At 43.1% G+C, this 20464-nt stretch overlaps 1 protein-coding gene and 1 pseudogene across 2 annotated transcripts in view; both read left to right on the top strand.

Moving 5' to 3' along the window:
* Nucleotides 1-20464, top strand: part of NAV3 (neuron navigator 3) — a 305431-nt gene that overhangs the window by 257621 nt on the left and 27346 nt on the right. For both annotated transcript variants that reach the window (XM_066634436.1, XM_066634435.1), the window contains exons 21-27: nt 3138-3161; nt 4699-4776; nt 13544-13627; nt 15664-15775; nt 17054-17175; nt 17635-17655; nt 18845-19017. In XM_066634436.1, the coding sequence (XP_066490533.1) occupies nt 3138-3161; nt 4699-4776; nt 13544-13627; nt 15664-15775; nt 17054-17175; nt 17635-17655; nt 18845-19017 (614 nt within the window). The remainder of the gene's footprint in view (nt 1-3137; nt 3162-4698; nt 4777-13543; nt 13628-15663; nt 15776-17053; nt 17176-17634; nt 17656-18844; nt 19018-20464) is intronic.
* Nucleotides 12720-12837, top strand: LOC136657744 (5S ribosomal RNA; annotated as a pseudogene).

Here is a 20464-nt window from a genome sequence, read left to right as displayed (position 1 = left end):
GATTTCTTGTTACTTGACCCCACACTGTCTCCATTTCTGGACACTTGACAATGCTTCTTGTTCAGCTATTGAGTGTCTTGCTGTGATAATGGAAGTTGAAGAACCTTTTTGTTAAGGGCAAGGAAAGCTTTTGGATTATAAATCTGTAGTGTGAATTGTACTTGAAGGGCATAATCCTTGATCAGTAGTTTCCCCTGCTGGTTCTCATGGACTCCTAGAGGGCAAAGCTCACTCAACTGGGCTGATCTTAATCATGAAATGGCACAAAAGTGGAATCTCAGGCGAAAAAAGAAAAATCTAATTTCAGTGATAAACGAGTTGACCATAAAGAATGAGGTTTCATTGGTCTATGATATTATACAATGCCCCACTATGTATTTTACTTCAGCCACCATCACAGTTCCTGCTAAAGTGTGCTGAACACAGCAACCCAGAATTTCAGCGATGACGTGATTATGTCACTGAATGTCTGGGGGTGGTGCTGCAACTTGTCGGAATGCTACACAGTTGTGAAAGGGGTTTGCGCACTGGCGCAGACACCTTAGAGGGAATTCAGACCACCATTATGTGATGTTATCATATGACTTCCTCTTGTACACCCAATTATATCACCAAGAGGAGAGAAAAAAGGGGCTTCTTGCTTCAAGGGGGCATCTGACAGGCTCTCTTTCTCTCCCTACTTTTGCAATTAGGAAGTAATTAATAATAATAAATAATAATAAACTTTATTTATATCCCGCCCTTCTCCCTAAAGGGACCCAGGGAGAATTAATGTCCCATGTCTGGATAATATGAACTTTTGTGAAACCCTTTGCTTTGCATGTCCCTTTAATTCTTACCCGTTGCTTTTATTCATTTATTTCAGTTATAGTCGAAAGAAAGCAGCATGCACTTCTCTGGAGAAAGTCCCCGTTTTTTTAACAGAAATGTCTCTGTACCCCAGTCTTAGCTGCTTCAGGAGTTAATCACCCTTCAGGTTACATAATGAACTTGTCTGGTCACCTCTCAGTATAAACCAAAGAAACAATTCTGTTGGACACAGGGCCTGAAATAGCCTCATCATCATTGGAAGCAAGTCCTACCATTTCTTTCTTTCTTTCTTTCTTTCTTTCTTTCTTTCTTTCTTTCTTTCTTTCTTTCTTTCTTTCTTTCTTTCTTTCTTTCTTTCTTTCTTTCTTTCTTTCTTTTGATCCTGAGGACCTGTCAAATTGTTCCTGCAAAGGAGGAGTGGATGTATTTAACATCCTGCACCCTATTTGCCTAGAGCCTGCCTGGAGGCCGTCTCTCAGTCCACCTGACATGAGAAAACTGGCTCCCACTGGACAGATGCAAAAGCCCCTTGTGTGAACGTTGCATTTCTTGAGGCTGACAGATTGTCAAATGTATTGCAAGATTAGATAGGTTCTTTTCATTTCCCTTTTTCTTTGTTGTCCTTTCTGTTTGAACTAGTGCTGATCCAAACGTATGCAGGGGATGAATGATGTGAGTTTGTGGAAGGGATGAACTGAGACTTCCTGTCTAAATGTTCACAATGTTCCAGGGCCTCACTAGTGAGGCAGCAGCAGCTGTGTCCTTTTCATTATTATTATTTTTTAATGCCTTGCCTGTGTAGGCACTGGCAGCAGCTTCTGTTACTTGCCATTCTTTTCTTCCTAGAATCAATGGCATTGCTAAGGGGATATGGGGGATGCAGGCCATAATAGATGATGTGTAAGGGGGGGGGGGTTGACAGCACTACTGGCCAAAATTTTTTAAATCTTGGTATTTTTGAATACTGCCATCACGTTATATATCAGGGGTGTCCCAAGTTTTTGGCAGGAGGGCCACATCATCTCTCTGACACTGTGTCGGGGGCTGGGCAAAAAAAAAAAAAAATTAATTTACATTTAAAATTTGAACACATTTACATAAGTTTACATAAATGAATATATTAGAGATGAACTTATATGAATGAATGAAGGTCTTACAATAGCTCAAAGCCTATAAAAGGCCTTGCACAAAGCAAGGCTGCCCTTTCCTTTGCTGCCGCTCCTGCATCACAGATGTGAAACAGCAAGCAGTGGAGGAAGCCCTCATCCCACAGCTCACACGAGAGGTCAAACAGTCGCCCTCATGATGAGAGTGGTCGCATCGGGCCAGTGCGGGCTCCAACAAATCTCCAGAGGGCCAGAGACTCATTGGAGACTGGGGGCTCCCTGAGGGCCACACTGAGAGACCTCGAGGGCCACATGTGGCCCCAGGGCTGGGGTTTGGGCACGCCTGTTATATATCATCTGATCCATACTTTCATGCAGAATGCAATGAAACAAACCACGCTGAAATATTTCTATCAAATGTTATAACCCCAAAACCGGTGGGGTGCATCACGATACCCAACACCCAGGGCATTGCATGGGAAGAGGTCCATCATGGGGGTGTCATGCTGACTTCCTTTACCAGGTGACACAGACCCTAGTGACGCCATTGCCAAGAATGCCACATGGCACCATACCATTCCCTAATATTGTGTAATTATCACAGCATTCCAGCTGGGTGGTGGTGGTGATGTCCTAATATTTGGAGCAGTGGTTGACCTCTGGGGAGGCTTCCAGCACTGCTCCTGAATGTGCAAAAAGGAATGGAGAGAAAAAAGACACCCATGCTTCTGGTATCCCTAAAAAACTAGCAAATAGGTGTCTCCACCAACCAAAAATCCCCCCCATTTTTGTCCCTCATTGGACTGGAACCACAAGGAGTCACGTTTGCCCCTCAGCCAGCACCTGGCCTGGCCTGACCTGGCCTACCTCTGATGCACCCCTGAAATATGCGATTCTGCTGAGATTTGGGTTCATGTGGATTCATTGCTTCAGTACATCAGTCTTTTCTTGATGGTTGATAGTGGTCCAACAACAGTCTTGCAAGTGTGTGACAGAACAGGCAGACCATAAGGGATAGCCGTATGAAGCCCTGACAGTACTGCAGCTGCAGAGAAAGTTAACCTCGAACAAGCAGTTCAGGATAGCCTATTGCTTTAATTCTGATTCTTCGTAACAGCTATATTTGAGAACTTATTTTTCTTAAGTCAAACTATTGATTCTTCTTAATCAAATAAACCTGAGTTGTGTTGTTTCATAAATGTATTTTTTCTCCTTTTCTAGGCTGAGGAGAAGGCACATTCAGAGGTAAATAGTGCGCTGTTTTTAATTAAAAATTCTTACATAATGTTTCACTATACAGAATTTCTTAATACATACATCCTCACGATAACTTCAAGGGACCCTGTTTCTAAACATATAAGGTCCTGAGTTATTATGCTGGTCATTATGCTCATTGTGCTGGTCATGGGATTCCACTGAAACCACTTCTTCCCTGTTACTGCACTGTCAGTGCCTACAAAGTGAGCATTGTATGGAGTGCCCCTGTCCAGTTTCCTTGCATGAAAACGTAGGCGTCTGCATTAGTTATCAATTAAATAAAGGAGAATCAATACAATGTAGGTGGAAATGTCAAGAAATCTTCCCTCCCTGACAGATAAACAAACACACACACACAGAGAAAGAGAGAGTGTGTGCAATCCTATGCATGTCTTCTCCGAAGCCCAATTTAGTTTAATGGGACTTAACTCCTAAGTAAGTCTGTGTAGGATCACAGCCACAATGACTGTGTGGATGCTGTTGAAGTGGGATATACAGTAGTAAGAGTCTGCCACTGTTGGATAGGAACTAAGGGAGAAGGAGGCTACCTTGACCTTGTAGGGTAACAGTAAAGATGGGCAACTGGAGTTGCACGGGCAGCTTCAGGCAGCTGAACAGCCAGCGTTGCCCCAGTGCAGCATTATGAAGTCATTGGCCCACAGTGGGTTGTGCTGGTTGCTCAATCAAAAGGTTGTTCTCCAGATTCAGCTCCTACCACCACACCAACCCACCAAGTAGAGCAAGGAACCCTCTCAAGTCTGTGTTCACTGGTTGCAGCACCAAACTACCCTCCATTCCATCTCACCAGCTGTATCCAATCCCCCCCCCCAATTAATTCTACAATGGTAGTTTCCACCAGGTCTTATGGCCATCAAACAATCAAAGTGAAGTTAACTCTTACTTTACAAGCTTAATGCTGAGTTTCTGCGTCTGAGTTAATGTCATCCTTCACAATGTTTAAGGAAATATTTTTCAGGCTTTAAAAAAATGACATGCATGTGTTAAACTGAGATATACATATGTGGCATCCTTCTGCCAGTTTTAAAACCATGGCCTAAGTCAGGGGTGTCAAACATAAGGCCCATGGGCCAAATGTGGCCCCCAGAAGCAATTTATCCTGACCCCATTATACCTGGGCTTTCCCAGTATAATAATTGGGCTCTCTCATATCTTGAAAAAGATTTCCACGATTTCCTTTCTGTCATTTGCAGATAATGAGTTTCTATGTGACAACAAAGTGCTTATTTCAGGCCATCTGATGTCTGCTTAATGATGTCACTTCTGGCTGTCATCAGGCACCATGAATGCTGACCAGCCTTCTGTATGAAACAAGTTTGATAACCCCTATCCTAAGCCTTAGGTCTGCATATTCAGATGTCTACCATGGATGAACAAACATGAGCAGGGTGCACAAATATGAGCTATTTTTCTGCTATCATTTGGCCTGTCGGATAGATTTATCATCAAAGCATGAGATTCTTTAAATGAATTAATACTATAAAGTTGTGTTTGCTCTCGTACGCAGCAAATTCATAAACTGCGAAGGGAACTGGTTGCATCCCAGGAAAAAGTGGCCACTCTTACATCACAGCTATCAGCAAACGTAAGTCATTCATTGTTACCATTAGTAGTTGCTTTGTGGCGGTCATCTGTGTCTTCAGCCACCATAATCCTGTGGGGAGGTCAAAGCCATTCCCACTTTACAAGCATGGACAATGTGCCATGAGATGAAAAACATTTAAAATAGCTGCTCTAGTGGTACACTCTGTCCCCAACTTTCTGTTCCATTATGGGAGGGCAAAAGCATCAAGTGCAACCATCTCTTTCTAAGTGACCTGTAAAATCAAAGCAAAAATAAAGTTAAATCGATGGAAGCCTAACTTATTGCCTAACTTATTTCAGTTACAGAATCAGTTCCACAATTTGTGCAGAATTCCCTGGTCTTGACATTTCATATGCCAGGTCCTGAACTTTTTATTGACATCTCAAAAGTCTGCAGTAGATTGTTCAAGTGACAGCAATTCTTCGCTATTATGCCCAGCTGAAAAGCCGGATACTCTTAACAGTCAGAAAAGCTATTAAGTAATGATAGATGTGAAACAAATTGGGGTTGCCACCCTGCAGAAATATTACCCCTTCCTACAAGAGGTAAAAAATAGTATGTATTATATGGGATTTTATCCTGCATGATCTTGAGCTGATAAGACATAAATTTATTCCTAAGAATTTCCAGGTGTTGCTCATTATTCCTCTTTCTCGTGAAGAACGAATGTGACTGCAATATTAGGAAAGAGCCCTGTGCAAAAGTATTAATTATCCCCTGCCATATGAATGATCTATTTTGGATTTATGTTATTCTTCAGGTTTATTTCATCACAATGAACCTGTGCTAGCACATCAGCATTCAGTGGGCACTACCCACTGATCTGAGAAAAGCCCTGTGTATTTTTTGTTTGTTTGTTTCCCTATATTGAGAGCAGGCTTAAAACTCAATAGCACTGGTCTGTGTCATTCAGAGGTGGGATCCAACTTACAGTTGCCTGTTAGGCAGAAAGGCAGGAAATGCAAATTGGAACCAGCAGCTAAGACCAGCAAATTTGGTTCCATGAATTTCAAGCGGGAGGTAGAGATCGGGTAACAGATGACATCAGTTGAGCAAGAAACCAGTTTCCTGCTGGTAGCTCTCTCTCTTCTCTGTCCGGCCATCCAGAGAAGAGCCCACCAGCCCACTCATAGAGAAGGGGAGGGCAAGAGTTGGTGGTTCCATCATCTGGGTAAAATCAAATAAGGAACAATTATTTAGTGGATGGTCACATCTCCTCACTCTGCAGGCGCTACTGTGAGAGTGATTTTGGTAGGAACCCCTGAGGTTCAGTATTGTTCTAGGAGGGGACTGTTGCCAGCAGATTCAATCTAGCAATGCTGTTCCTCAGTAAGCTGCATGTTCAAAAGGGGAGAGAAGGGAGCAGGAAGGAAGTGAACATGCTAACCACTAGGCACTACTGCCCTGAATCAGCGTGAAGTCTCTGGCAACCCCTCTCTGGATGCCTCGATCAAACAAATTTACGATATTTTTGGGGTGCTGAATTAAAAAAATGGCATCGGTTTTGCATGATTGGTTCTGGAGCGGGGAATACAGCATAACCTTGGCTTCCTCACACCATGGCTTCCTCATGAGGAAGCTGCTTGAATCAGCCTATAAGGTGGCTATACCATAGGCCCCCCCCCCCAAAAAAAAACTAGAGCCAATTGGGCAAAACCAATGCCATTTTTGGATGGAGCACCCCAAATTCAGCACCCAGCACCTTTTACAACTAGTTCTGACTGCTTTACAGCAGTCAGCGCCAATGGAAGATCACTACTGACAATGGTTGGTAAGTAGAGAATTTGGCTCTAAGTCACAATTTGCTTCCTAACCCTTTGCTGCCATATAGCACACAATACATTGTGCATTGGTGGATCTCCTGGCAAAGTTCTCTGGCCCTGAATGCAATCAAAGTCTTGGAAAATACATGGCACTTCCTTATTCTGTAAAAGAAGCTACTGGCAAGAGATCATTATTGTCTCTTTATGTCTCCATCATAGTTTAGCCCTACATTTTTCACTTACATAAAATATCCATATGGATTTCAGCTTGTTTTTACAACAATGGCAATATTCTAGCAGTATAGTAAATATGGTATCAAATTTGATAAAGTGCTACTTTGCTTAAAAAATAAGTGTAGCCATTTTGCTTATACGTGGGCATTTAGCTGTGTGCTCTGCTGTGAGAGAATATTACCGTCAGAATGAAATAAAAATGCTTTTACACTTTTTTTTTTACATTTTCCAGTTTTCTGACTTATTACAAGATATTTGGAAGCTGCCACGTAAAACAAATTTGCTTATATGCTTTTATCTCTTGTTTGTTAGAGTACTGTTATCTAAACTCCTGTGCTCGCCTTGGTATCTCCCTTATTTATCTTATTTGATAAACCCCAAAGCATCTTCCTTTTTTTTTTTTTTACTGTTTAATCTACTCAAATTTCAGCTGCTGATGTCTTGATTTTCAGTTACTTGAACTTGGAGATTGAGGTTTCCCTTTCTTCTTGTTTCTGTGCTCTTGAATGGAAAATCCCAAAGCTATTAAAAAAAAAAAAGTCTTTAGTTCAAATTGTACTGATGCAACAAATTGAAATGGGCTCATATTTTGTTCCTATTACATCAAACGGAACAGTGCACTTAGGAATTTGTGGTTAAGAGCCCCAATCTGCTGTTACTCTGCATGTAGGAGAAATTGCTACAACCTATGGAGACCTGGAGGGTTATTAATTCAGTGCGTAGTTTCCATGAATGGTCATAGCAGAGGTTAAGAATCTCATGCACCACTGCAATTGTGAGGCATGAAAGGAAGGACGTCAGGGTCAGTCATCTGGAGCTATCTATGTTTATTGACTTCAAAGGGAATGTTTAGCTTTGGGAAGGAGGAAGTTGCAGGTTAAAGTGGACTTTTCATCCCCCATGGTCCCCACTGTGACTGGACCCAGGTTGGCCAGACAGCCTGACTGTCTCCCTCATCCTTCATTCATGGGTCTAAATTAGCGGTTTTCAACTGCTGTGTTGTGGCACACTGGTGCCTCAGGTGTGCCGCGGGATCAGAGGAGGCAGGCAGCAGCTGCGCACCGGCCTGCGGGAGAAGCGGCTGCTTTGGCAAGGAGAACAAGCAAGGGAGCAGCCGGAGAAAGGGCAGGTCGCGGCTGCTTTGCATCCCACACAGCAGCTGAAGAGTCTGCTTGGAGCTTGCTCCTGTTACTGAGCCGCAACCTGATCCTCACTTTCCTGGGAGTAATCCCCGTTGGCTACTATGGGGCTTATTTCTGAGTAGACATGCATAGGGTTGGGCACGAAGGAGGTTGTTGCCTGCCTGCGTGCTGATTGGGGTAGGGGAGGGGCAGCTCAATCCTAACTAACTCCCCATGTAGTGATACAGTAGCACCAGTGCAGCTTCCGCTGTACCCTGCATGGGAATTTTGGCATGAAGGCCTCCTTGGAGTAAGGGAACATTTGTTGGTAAGCTCTAACAGCTACCATGTGTCAAGTCAGACCTGGTTCAGTATTATAACTGGCACAAGTCTGTGTTAACTCATGAAGGCAGATCAGGCTCAGGAAGGGTGTTAGGTTTCAACAGGCACTGCTGCCACTGAGCCCACCACCTTCCCAGGCCCAATCTGCCATCTCCTCCCTGTTCTGCCCACCCTACCCTGTTCCACCCCTTCCCACCTTCCTCCCAACCCCTTCACTGCATCTGCTCTGGTGAGCATTCAACGTCTGTCTTGGTGTAGACCCAGTCGCTTATGGCGGCAGTCAGATCGTGCACACTGGCACTGTTGCATTTGTGACAGCTGTAAAGCTGTGTATGCTGTCAGAATGGATGTTCTGCCAGTGTAAACAGCCTATAGGATTGGCTTAGTGACAGGATAGCTATCCTATCCCTCTCCTGCAGGCCTCTAACTCATAGATAGGCTTGCACTCGCTGGAGTAGAACTATCGCTTTTCTTAAAAATACATGTTAGGAACGAAGGCCTGAAACTTTTGTTTTCTGTTCCAAGATTTCTCCTGCATAATGTATCCTGAGAAAAATGGGCCATTATTCCATTTTTTCAAATGTAAAATTCGGTAGTGCAAGACAAGACTCCAATTTGAATTTTTGAAGTCTAATTTTTTTCGATAGAAGTGACTGTTGCCTAGCAATAAGTGTTTCAATCTAGATATGCATAATGTAGGAGAAGGGCTTTCAGTAAATAGGTTAGAATATAATGGTTGGTTTTAATGCTGGAAAATTATTTGAGGTTTTATTTAAAAAGTGCTTTTGACTTCCGTCTTTAATACTTCACTGCACCATGCAATTAGTGCAGCAATTTTTGTTTTGGATTATCCCTTAGTTATTTTACTGATTTTATATTCTTCTTCTTACTCACTCTGTGTTTGCTCCAATGGATCAAGATTTCTAATTAGACCTGTGAATTTAAAACTCCATTGATGGTAGGACCTCACTTAACTCTGCTTTGCTGGAATAACAAGATGACTAATGGGAATATTATTTAATGTTGATATTGGGCATTTGAGCACACTGTGGGTAAGGTTCTTGCTTAGCTAAGATATGTATGCAATTGATAATTATATTTGTCATCAGGGGCATTTCCTGTGCATTGCCTTGTGGCAGAGCAGTGGGAAACCTACCAGCTTACCCTCAAGCAGAGCATCTAGCCCCATGGCATCTAGGCACACAGATTGCTTGCAATTAACAGGGGCTGCTCATCTACCTGGGGTGCCACTGTGGGTGGAACCAGGTTGGCTATCGCCTTCCTCTTCTCGCTCATGGCTATTATTATTATTATTATTATTATTATTATTATTATTATTATTATTATTATTATTATTAATAATAATAATAATAATAATTAATTATCAATTAATTAATAATATTAATAATATTAATAATATTATAATTAATTAGAATATTATTAATATTAATATTAATATAATATTAATAATATTATTAATATTATTATTAATAATAATAATAATAACAACAACAACAACAGTATTTATATACCGCTTTTCAACAAAAGTTCACAAAGCGGTTTACAGAGAAAAATCAAATAACTAATGGTTCCTTGTTCCCAAAAGGCTTCACAGTCTAAAAGATGCAAAACACCAGCAGACAGCCACTAGAAAAGACACTGCTGGGGTGAGGAGGGCCAGTTACTCTCCCCCTACTAAATAAAAGAGGAGCACCCACTTGAAAAAGTGACTCTTGCCCAGTTAGCAAGGGTTTTTGGGTCTATAAGTCCAAGTCTCCCAGCAGAGTTGTAGAGACCCCCACATGGTCCTGGGATGTGGCCTTGTCCTTTGAGAATTTTTTTTTTTTGGCATAGTGCCAAACACTCAGATAGGCAGCTATGCTGTCCAGATGCCACAAATAAGAGGTAGATTATGTTCATTTTTAACATTATTTTAACATTTCTTCTGGTACCATTTGGTTGCCTTCGGTGAAGGTGCTATAGAAATGCATAGACTTTGATGCAGAGAAGACTTTTTTCATTTATATCTTTGGCAGAGTATATCTCAGTGAAACTAAGCAAGATCTATCATCATTTGGATGCTGTTATGTTCATACTTTAAAATGATAGTATGCCAGTGCACAGGGGACATGCATTTTATCACGGACTTCTAAAAATCAATAATTTTGACATAGTTATCTTTCTGTATAGACTTTGGATCAGAACTCACCCGCTTTTATAGCACTTTATCAGTAGCTTACTTGATGGGGCGGGGAAGCAGTCGTATATGGAACTGATGTTACTAGACAGTATCTCAAATAATTTCTCCAACATGAAATGTTATATTAATCTGGAGAAAGTTGTTTTCCAAAGGCTTTTCTTTCCTTTCTTTTCAATGCTGAGAAATTTCTCTGGGAATTCAATATAGGAAGAGAAAATTCATTTTCAGATGCCCATGTATTTTCTGATCTAGTTTTTGTTGAGATAAGTGACAGTTCCAATACTTTGTAGTGTTCGGTATCAACAATCTGCTGTGTTCAGTTGCTGAGTTAAGGTTCATACATGGACCTCCAATGGCCTTTACCAGGTCACGTATGTCACTTGCATCCCTACCAGTCACTTGTGAACGAAGTGCTCCCAGGGCCAGCCCAAGACTGATGCCTTTGGGAACAATGCCAAATGCCGCTCTCCTTACCCAGTGACTTGCCAGCCTCTGCTCCTCTTATTCTCCAATGCAGCAGCTGAGCATCCTGCTCCCCTCCACATTGCTTTTTCCTCTATCCTGTTCTTCCTTTTCCAGTCCAGGGACTAGAAGGAGAAGGAGAAACAGTGGAGACAAGTAGGCAGACAAAGGTGGTCATTCCCCTGCACCACCAATCTGCTATCGGAGGCGACTGCTTCCATTACTGCTACCACCTGGATGGGCTGGTATTCCACAGAAATATCCAGCTGCAGATTTTGTCTGTTTCTCTGAACTAGTGTGGAATAGTGACTAAGAACGCAATCCTAACCGGCACTTATGCCGGCATAGGAGCCCTGGGAGGGTCGCAAACATGCCGTAAAGCACGTTTGCGCCTCCGTGGGAGGAAGCTGACGCACGGAGGCCAGCAGAAACCTCTGCGGTGGCTTCCTCCCCGCCACTTGTGCCGGTGCACCCGCGCCGACACAAGCGGCGGAGGTAGGTGTGTGGGGGCGGGGAGGAGGTGGGAGGGGGTGTTTCTGGGTGGGGGGAGGGTGGCCGATGGGCGGCCCCAGGGGTGGGCACGTGTAGAGCTGGGGGCGGGGCTGGGACCCGGTGGTTATGCGGATCCAAACCGCCGTCCCCAGGGAGTACTGCTCTGCTCTCCTTGGACTTGCGCCACCTCCAGAGGTGGCGCAGGTCCGAGGAGACCCATTGGGGCGAGCAGGCCTTACCCAGGAGTAAGGGGAAGAGCTTCTCCTTGCCTCTGGCTGAGCCGCTGCTGGCCAAAAACCCGCACTGGATGCGGTGCAAGCCTCCTGGCTTGCCTGCTCCAGTGCGGGTTTGGACTGCGCCCTAACAGTCCAATCCAATGAAACTCCCCATGTGGCAATGCAGCTGTGATGATGGGATGTGTGCTGTATTCTGTGGGGGATTTCCAGACCCTGGAGGCCATCCGGGGGTAAAAGAATATTTACCCACTTGCCCCGGGGTAAGTTCACACTGCCTGCTGGGCCTTCTTGGACTTGCACCAGAAATTTCACTGGTGCGTAGCTATGTGGACCCAGATCAGGGGATTAAGACCAGGAAGGCGGATAGGATATCGGCAGAGGCGCCGTTATCAGTTCCAAACCCCATTCTGCCCCTTCCCCACCTCCCTCCCACTCCCGGCACTTACCAGTGCTGGTAGGCATTTTTCTGAAGAAACCCAGCTTCTTGCTGTTTGTAGCAATGGCCTAACCATGCCGCATGGTGTGTCTGTTGCATCTTACAACAGCCATACAGGGCTTTACACCGCTTGAACACTCGTGCTGCACCTTTCATGTATACTCTATGGGAAGTGGTGACTTCAGGCTGCTGCATGGATACAAGACACATAATGTACATGCCTGGCTTTCTTGGTATAATTGGATTATACACAGAAATGGCCACAGAGTAGCTGGAATAATTGACTTATGGTATGAGGCCTGCACTCCAAAATTATTGCAAAATATTGCATTGGGACTCATCTTACAGACTTCTAGATATTATGTTGTCTGAAATGGTCATACCGTTTGCTGTTTTATTGAATATAAAGTACATTTAAACCATTTCTGCAACTCGCTGCCACATTACAGCTGCGGGAAGGACAAATACAAGAAAGCCAGGTTCTGTGTGTCAGGCTATCTCCCCAGTTTGTTATTTTCTGCCTTACTCCTTTATTTCAGATTATTTCAGATTTTTGTAATTTAGAACTTCTGTTGAACATGCAAACATTTGCCATTTTCACCAGTGGGAGAGGACTGTATCAGTAATAAAAGATCCACTGCCTACTATGATAGTTTTTCAGACTGTATGTTACCCTGCAGATGCCCGATCTCGTCTGATCTTGGAAGCTAAGTAGGGTCAGGCCTGGTTAGTACTTGGATGGGAGACTGCCTGGGAATACCAGGTGCTGTAGGCTTATACCATAGTCTTTCCAGGCCTGATCTCGTCTGATCTCAGAAGCTAAGCAGGGTCAGGCCTGGTTAGTACTTGGATGGGAGACCGCTTGGGAATACCGGATGCTGTAGGCTTACACAATAGTCTTTCGAGACTGAAGGTTGCCAACCATATCAATCTTAAAGTGTATAAATAAGAGTTGGAGTAAACAATATGGGAATGTGGTTGGATAAAGATGAGAGATTAAGAGCTCAATCCAGGAGCACTCCTGGGCCAGTGCAAGTCCTTTGCCACTGCGGGAGTCAGGAGTCCAGTGCGTGTACATGCGCCGGCCTCCAAAGGCCGAATCTGGTCCCACTACACCAGGCCAACTCAGGAGTCTGGGGAGGGTGAAATGGGGGTGTTCCAGGGTGGGGGGAAGATGGGCAGCAGGCAGGCTGATGGAAGGACTGGGCCCAGGAGAGGGTGGGACCAGGATTCCCCTTACTCTGAGTTGCACTGCAACCTAGCCCAGCCGTCCTCTGGATGCAGCGCAGGCCGGCTGGCCTGCCCGCTCCAGGGTAGGTTAGGATTCGGCTACCCATAGAAGTAGCCTTTTGGCTTAAGAAATGGTTTATGAACACATGTGGTTTTCTTCACAACACTACACTCAGACACATTTTAGAGATTGTGTACGCTGTATTTGAAGCATGGTGACATTTGAATGGACATTTCCATCTTTCTCACAGGCCCATCTCGTAGCAGCTTTTGAAAAGAGTTTAGGAAATATGACAGGCCGGTTGCAAAGCCTAACAATGACAGCCGAACAAAAGGTACGTTTGAAAACAGCAGATGCAATGTGGAAAACAGTCATTGGTTTCTGTTAAAGTGTGTATTGAAACAGGAAGGCAGAGTGGAGGGACAGCTGTCAGAATAAACAGAAGGACCCAGTTTCATTTCATGACTCTTGCTATTAAAGCTTCGGAAAAGGTCGATAAGAATAAAATTGCACACCGTCAGGTTTAACTTCGCTGCATCGAAGGGCAGTGTGAATATAGTCTTTCATTTCCCGGTTTTAATTAAAACATTGGTGACTCAGGAGTTTATCTATATTAAAGGATTCAGCAACAAAAGCAGGTCATAAAGCACCTGGAGCACTTGTTGCAGACTGATAGCATGGTCATGATACTAACTATGAAAAGGAAGAATGATCTCAGGCAAGAAAACAGCTCAGTGTTGAGAATGTTTTAAGTAATGCCTTGCAAATAAACCTATAAAGTGACATATCCAAAGTTGTGCTAAACTCTTAAGTTAGAATGCATACATTTAAAATAAAACATTTTTTTTTTTATAAATATCTGACAAATTTAAATAACTATAGACATACTTGGTTATCCATACCTATGTGTTGAATTCTTTTGGAATGATTCCATTCATCCTCCCCCTTCAAAATGTCCAGTTATAATCTGCCACAAAGAGAGGTTCCAGTCTAAAACACATTTATCTTTATGTAGGCTTTCTTAAGTCAATGGTCTTCATGCAAGTGAATGTATTTTGGAATACAGGTTAAATAAGATATTTACGGCTTGGGATCATGGCACATAAACAACCACAATTGGCTGAGCCTGTCAAAGCCCAGGTCACAAGGTGGATTGAAGCACCCTGTGAATGTATTTGCTGCTGTTATGAGTCATTTACATATGTGTAAATAGTTGGAAGTGTGAGAATGGGGTGTCAAATTCATTTCATGCAAATAGCATTCAACGTGGTGCTTGCTGAGGGCTGGAAGTGACATCATTAAACAGGAAATGGCATCATTAAGCAGCTAATGACCAGAAATAAGCACTTTGTTCTCAAGTAAGAACTGTTCAGCTGCAATGACAGAAGAGAAAATCTGCAAATCTTGGTCATATTTTCAAGATATGGGAGAGTCCAGTTGTCACGCAGACCGCAGCTGCTTCTGCCAGGGAGTCACTTTGCAGCTCAGCAGCTGGGAGCTGCTCTGCAAAGTGATTCTTCAGCAGCAATGGCACTGCTGAAAGGGCAGCCTATGTGATAATTTGGGTCTCTGCAACATCTCCTTCTCTCACCCCCCCCTTCGTCTGCCCCTTCCCCTGTAGTGTACTTACCTTCTGAGGCCTCTTTCCACCTCTTCCTCCAAGAGCCTTGGCAGAAAAGGTGCTGCCGAAAGGGTGGCACTGGGAGAGCCAAATTATCATGTGTACCCAATAAAGAGCTACTGAAGGCCGTATCCAGCCCTGGGGCCTTATGTTTGGCACCCCGATCTGGACCATCTGTTGGGAATACTCTGATTAAGGGTGCAGTCCTAACCAACTTTCCAGCACCAAGGTATCGGCAATGCAGCTCCGAGGTAAGGAAACATTCCTTTATCTTGAGGCAGCCTCCATGACTTCCACCCAGTTGTAGGATGCAGCACATGCCCCATTGGTAGAGCTGTGTCAGTGCAGGAAAATTGGTTAGGATTTGGGCTTGAGGGTCACAGAAATGGCCTATTGGGAAATATTTCTGCCTGGGAAACCATTTCACTTCGGTTACCTTTTCAATAAAAATGGTCTCAAAAAGAACTTCTTTCAATTTGATCTTTCAGTCTTTTGCAAACCTTTAAGCTTCCTTTCTCAGAGTAGTTATAACTGGGACATTGACCTCACGTTTCTCAGACATATGAGCATATGATTTTTTTCCCCTTTTACTTGATCCTTACTGCTGCAAAAGTTTGGTTCCTTCGGTTGCTTTGATCTTTATTATATAAAACAAAAGGATTGCATCCTAATGCAACCAGGCAATGCAAAGCAAAAAAAAGGCATGGTTACCCTGATACATTTTGAGCCTTTTCCTGTTGTTTCCAAAGGAATCAGAGCTCATTGAACTACGGGAAACCATTGAAATGCTGAAAGCTCAGAACTCAGCTGCCCAGGCTGCTATCCAAGGAGCTTTGAATGGGCCGGACCACACTCATAAAGGTATGGTTTATTTTGTTGTCACCGTGAGAATGAATTCATTATATAGAGAAAATGCTAAGCCACTGGCTTTCTCTTGTTTGGAAAGAATAGTGTCTGCACCAAGTTTTCAGATGTTCTAAATTGAATGTAAGTTGTAATTATAGTCAATGGTGTAGCTAGAGGGGGTGCAAAGCACTAAGTTTTGCAGGGTGCTTCAGCACGGTGTGCATGTGGCCCCTCCCCTCCTCTTCAGAGCCATTCTGGGCACCCACTGCCCGGAATGGCTTCGAAGGGGAGGGGCCACTTGCACACCGCGGTGAAGCACCCTGCAAAACATAGTGCCCTGCAAAATGAAGTGCCCTGCAAAATGTAGTGCTTTGCACCCCCTCTAGCTATACCACTGCTTGTAGTGTTTCCACAGCTGCAAACTTCCATTTATCACTTTATACAACACAAAATTCCAAGCCCCTTGGCTTATCAGTGTCACTCTGTTAGGCTAACCTAAATCAGTCTTTTAGTGAGCTCTGGTATATGAAACATATCAATAGCAACTGGAAAATATTCCATCCAAAATTAAACAGTTTTAAACCATATTGATTTCAGCAAGAGAGTTAACATGCACCTGACTTGCCTAAATCAGTACTAAATTTTGATTGGATTTACGACACTGCATCAAAAAATGGGCACATTGGGCTGTTGTGCATACTGCTATAGTCCTTTCACAAACATTTACTGTTATAAATGAACTTATATATATATATATATAAGTATTGTTCCATACTAATGTTTCTTAGGGTATGTTGATATTGGGCTGATTTGGGAATCAGGTGTGCTTTTTTGAATGCTGATGTCCAGGATTGGCCCAGGATCTCCTGAGATGGCATGACAAATGCTGTCTTTCTGCTTACTTGGAGATTTGCCATTCTCTGTTCTTCTCATTCCCTGCATTGGAATAGGAAAAGGGGGGACATTCTAGGCCACCACTCCTCTCCTCCACACTTCCCTCTGCTCTGTCCCCATTGCAATTATAGGAATGGGAGGAGGAAGAGTAGAGATGATACAATCCACACAGCTGGTTTTCCACTCCTGCATAGGTGTCGGGGGGGGGGGACTGTTTTCCACAGCGCACATCCTAGACTTCCAAAATTAGAAGATGGCATTTTTAGAGTTGTTCTTGAAACCTGTCTAGCTTCTGTCAGAAAAGTTGACTGGATTTAGGGTTTATACAGCATTTAGAAAAATGAGAGAAAGAGGTGTGTTTGGAAGAGAGAGGCACCCACCCTTTTCCTTGTGTTACAGATTTACGAATACGGAGGCAACATTCCTCCGAGAGTGTCTCCAGCATCAACAGTGGCACCAGCCATTCAAGCATGGGCAGTGGTAATGACGCAGATGCCAAGAAAAAGAAAAAGAAAAACTGGGTAAATGCTCTGTAGATTTAAACATATTGACTGTATGTCTGTGCTTCATAAATAACATTATGGCCCATATTGTCTGGTGGTTAGAGAGATACGATCGTATTTGCACTAGTGAAGAGCCAGTAGTGGCAAATTTAAATTCACAGTCAAAAGCACAGACAACCTTCAGAAATACCTAGTTTTCAGTTCATTCCATTAAATGGATCAATAGTCCAGAATACTTTAATAGATCATGGAGGAAATTTGATGGAAATGTTTTTGGGATAGATAACGGTGAAGTCTTTGACTTGTGAAAGGCATAGGCATATCACAAAGACTTTAAACTTTACTGAAAGAATGGGAGGATTTATTTCTGTTGTTTAAATATGTTTAAGCAGGTTATATATATATTTTTAAAAAAGATACTGATTCCAACTTCATTCCCTTGATTAGTAATTGCACACTCTTTCATGTTTCTGCAAGGTGAACTCTAGAGGAAGTGAGGTGAATATAAACCCATGGACAATTTGGCATGCATCTCAAAGAACTCTATCTTGGCATGATTGCTATTCATTTTGGCAGTAGGCTTTTGTACCCTCCTGAAACAGATTATTCTGTATGTCTCCTTAGTTTTTTCTCTATTCATTTTACCTCCAACTTCCAAATCTAGAAAGGGGGAGTGTTGCCAAAATCCATTTCTTTCTTATTAGAAATCATAAACTAGAAAGAGCATAAATCATGGTAATTCCAACCAGTGCTTTTACACTCCCAGCTTGGAACTGATATTCTTAGACGGAAGTGCGTAAGTGCTCTAATATTTAGTTTTTAAAAAAAATTGGGGTCATAAAAGCAACTATCATGGGTAAGAAACACACTTTTTCCCTTTTGTATGAGTAACTTGTGTGTTTATAAGTAACTTTTGACCGCTCCAAAATAACCGCATAGCTCTCATTGTAAACATAACTTGTGCCATCTCATCATCTGAAATAAATGGCTATTTGGCTATCTTGTCCCTTTCAATAATGGATAAAAGCTTCTAGAGCAAAAAAAAAAAAAAAAAAAGGCAATGCTTGTATATATATATAGGAACTTGCTTCTTTAAAGCAGAACTGCAGCAAATACCTCTCTCTCCCAATCCTTCCAGCTTCTCGCCAGCAAAAAAGCATCACATCACAGCTTCAATATGCTTATTTCCAATCCATGCAACTAGAAAATGAATAGGATTCAAATGTCCAAGGAAAAATTATTCTGCTTAAATAATGCACAAAATCATCTTGATTGGAATGCAATATATTGGGGGAGAGGGGGAATTGGGGGAGAGGGGGACGGATCTGATAATTTATAAACAAAATAGCCGTTTAAGACCAGTCACCTTAAAGGGAATGCCAGAGCATGGGATTCCACTGGCAGTGCTGGGCTTTAAATTGGTCTCAGTTTAGCTGTACCACTTGATACTGCACTTTTTCCATAGCATCCCGTGTTTGTGCCTTGCTCAGTTAATTTTGAAAAGCGCTCTATCATGTTCTTATTGGTACTGTGTTGCACATGTTAATACCCTGCTTTTATCTGTACACTTAACTTCAGGCAGTGGCTAGGTTGGCATCTGCAAACTAACTTTTCTGCCAAATGTGAGCTGAACAAAATGAGCAGAGATAGCCCAAATACATTTTTCTTTCTCTTCCTTGTTTCCTAGCTAAGAAGCTCATTCAAACAGGCGTTTGGGAAGAAGAAGTCGACAAAGCCTCCTTCCTCACACTCTGACATTGAAGAAGTCACTGATTCATCTCTCCCGTCCTCGCCCAAGTTACCCCACAGTTCTGGAGATTGTGGGTCTACGTCCATAAAACCGTCCCAGTCAACATCCGCGTATGTTTTTTTTCTCTTTTTCTCCAGACCTGTCTTTGCAAATGTCAGTTTTGTTAAAGAGAGAACCTTCGATTTGCTGATTAGCATTTCAAAAATGTTGTCACAGCATCTGAACCCCTGGCCTTGTGCTTCCATACCATACTGCTACTATCAATACCGAGGGTTTCAGAAGTTGGCCTGACCTGGTCCACCCCTTGTACTGCCTCTGCCAGCAGTTATTTCTCTCTCTGAATTCAGACATCTTCATCCCCTATATAGATGTTTGATCCATGGTACTGTCATCTCTTTCTGTCATTCATTGACCAGCAATATTCTGACTGCACAGAGGGAATTCTGCTTTTTCCAGTTGCTTTTACTGCTTTTTTCACTTCACTATGCCTAGAAGAATACTGATCTAGCATTCTTTTTTTTTTTTCTTTTATGTTGGCGCACATTATGGTCAAAACTCTTCTCCATCATTCTTCTTTCCTGCCCCCAAACCTTAAGTCACTAGTTCACAACCAAAATCAAGAAAGAGTCCTGTGGGGCACTGTAATGACTCAGGGCCCAATCCTATCCAAATTTCCAGTGCCGATACAGCTACAGTGCAACCCCAACGCAAAGGAACAACAGTTCCCTTACATTGAGGTGGCCTCTGTAACTGCCCTCCCAGCATAGGATACATTGCACACCCCATTGACATGGCTGCGCCAGGGCTGGAAAGTTGGATAGGATTGGGCCCTAACACATTTATTGTAGTATAAATTTTCATGGGCCAGAGCCCACTTTATTGGATATATAAAGTGTTATCCTCAATTGGCAGATAGTTGCAGTGAGAGGGAAAAAAAGAGAGAGAGAGATACAGGTACAAACAGGAGGAGTTTCCTGTGCATTGCAATCTGGAAAGGCTAGGATAAAGAGCGGGAGGGGTCTTTTACATGGCGCATTGCAGCACCCTGCAGTACTTACCATGCTACCTTCTCTGTAGCTACTCCCCTGAAGGGGAGGGTGTTATTACATAGCAGGGGTGTCCAAAGTTTTTGGCAAGAGGGCCACATTGTCTCTCTGACACTGTGTCGGGGGCCGGGGGAAAAAATGAATTAATTTACATTTAAAATTTACATAAGTTTACATAAATGAATATATTAAAGATGTACTTATATGAATGAATGAAAGTCTTGCAATAGCTCAAGGCCTATAAAAGGCCTTGCACAAAGCAAGGCTGGCCTTTCCTTTGCTGCCGCTACTGCATCACAGACGTGAAACAACAAGCAGTGGAGGGAGCCCTCATTCCACAGCTCACACAAGAGGTCAAACTATCTCCCTCAAGCTGAGAGCAGTTGCGTCCGGCCAGTGTGGGCTCCAACATATCTCTGGAGGGCCAGAGGCTCTTTGGAGACTAGGGGCTCCCTGAAGGCCGCATTGAGAGGCCTTGAGGGCCGCAAGTGGCCCCAGGGCCGGGGTTTGG

The sequence above is a fragment of the Tiliqua scincoides genome, chromosome 7 (genome assembly GCF_035046505.1).
Source record: "Tiliqua scincoides isolate rTilSci1 chromosome 7, rTilSci1.hap2, whole genome shotgun sequence".
Classification (NCBI taxonomy): Eukaryota; Metazoa; Chordata; class Lepidosauria; order Squamata; family Scincidae; genus Tiliqua; species Tiliqua scincoides.
The sequence above is the reverse complement of the archived record's forward strand: the minus strand, read 5'-3'. Positions and strand labels throughout refer to the sequence as shown.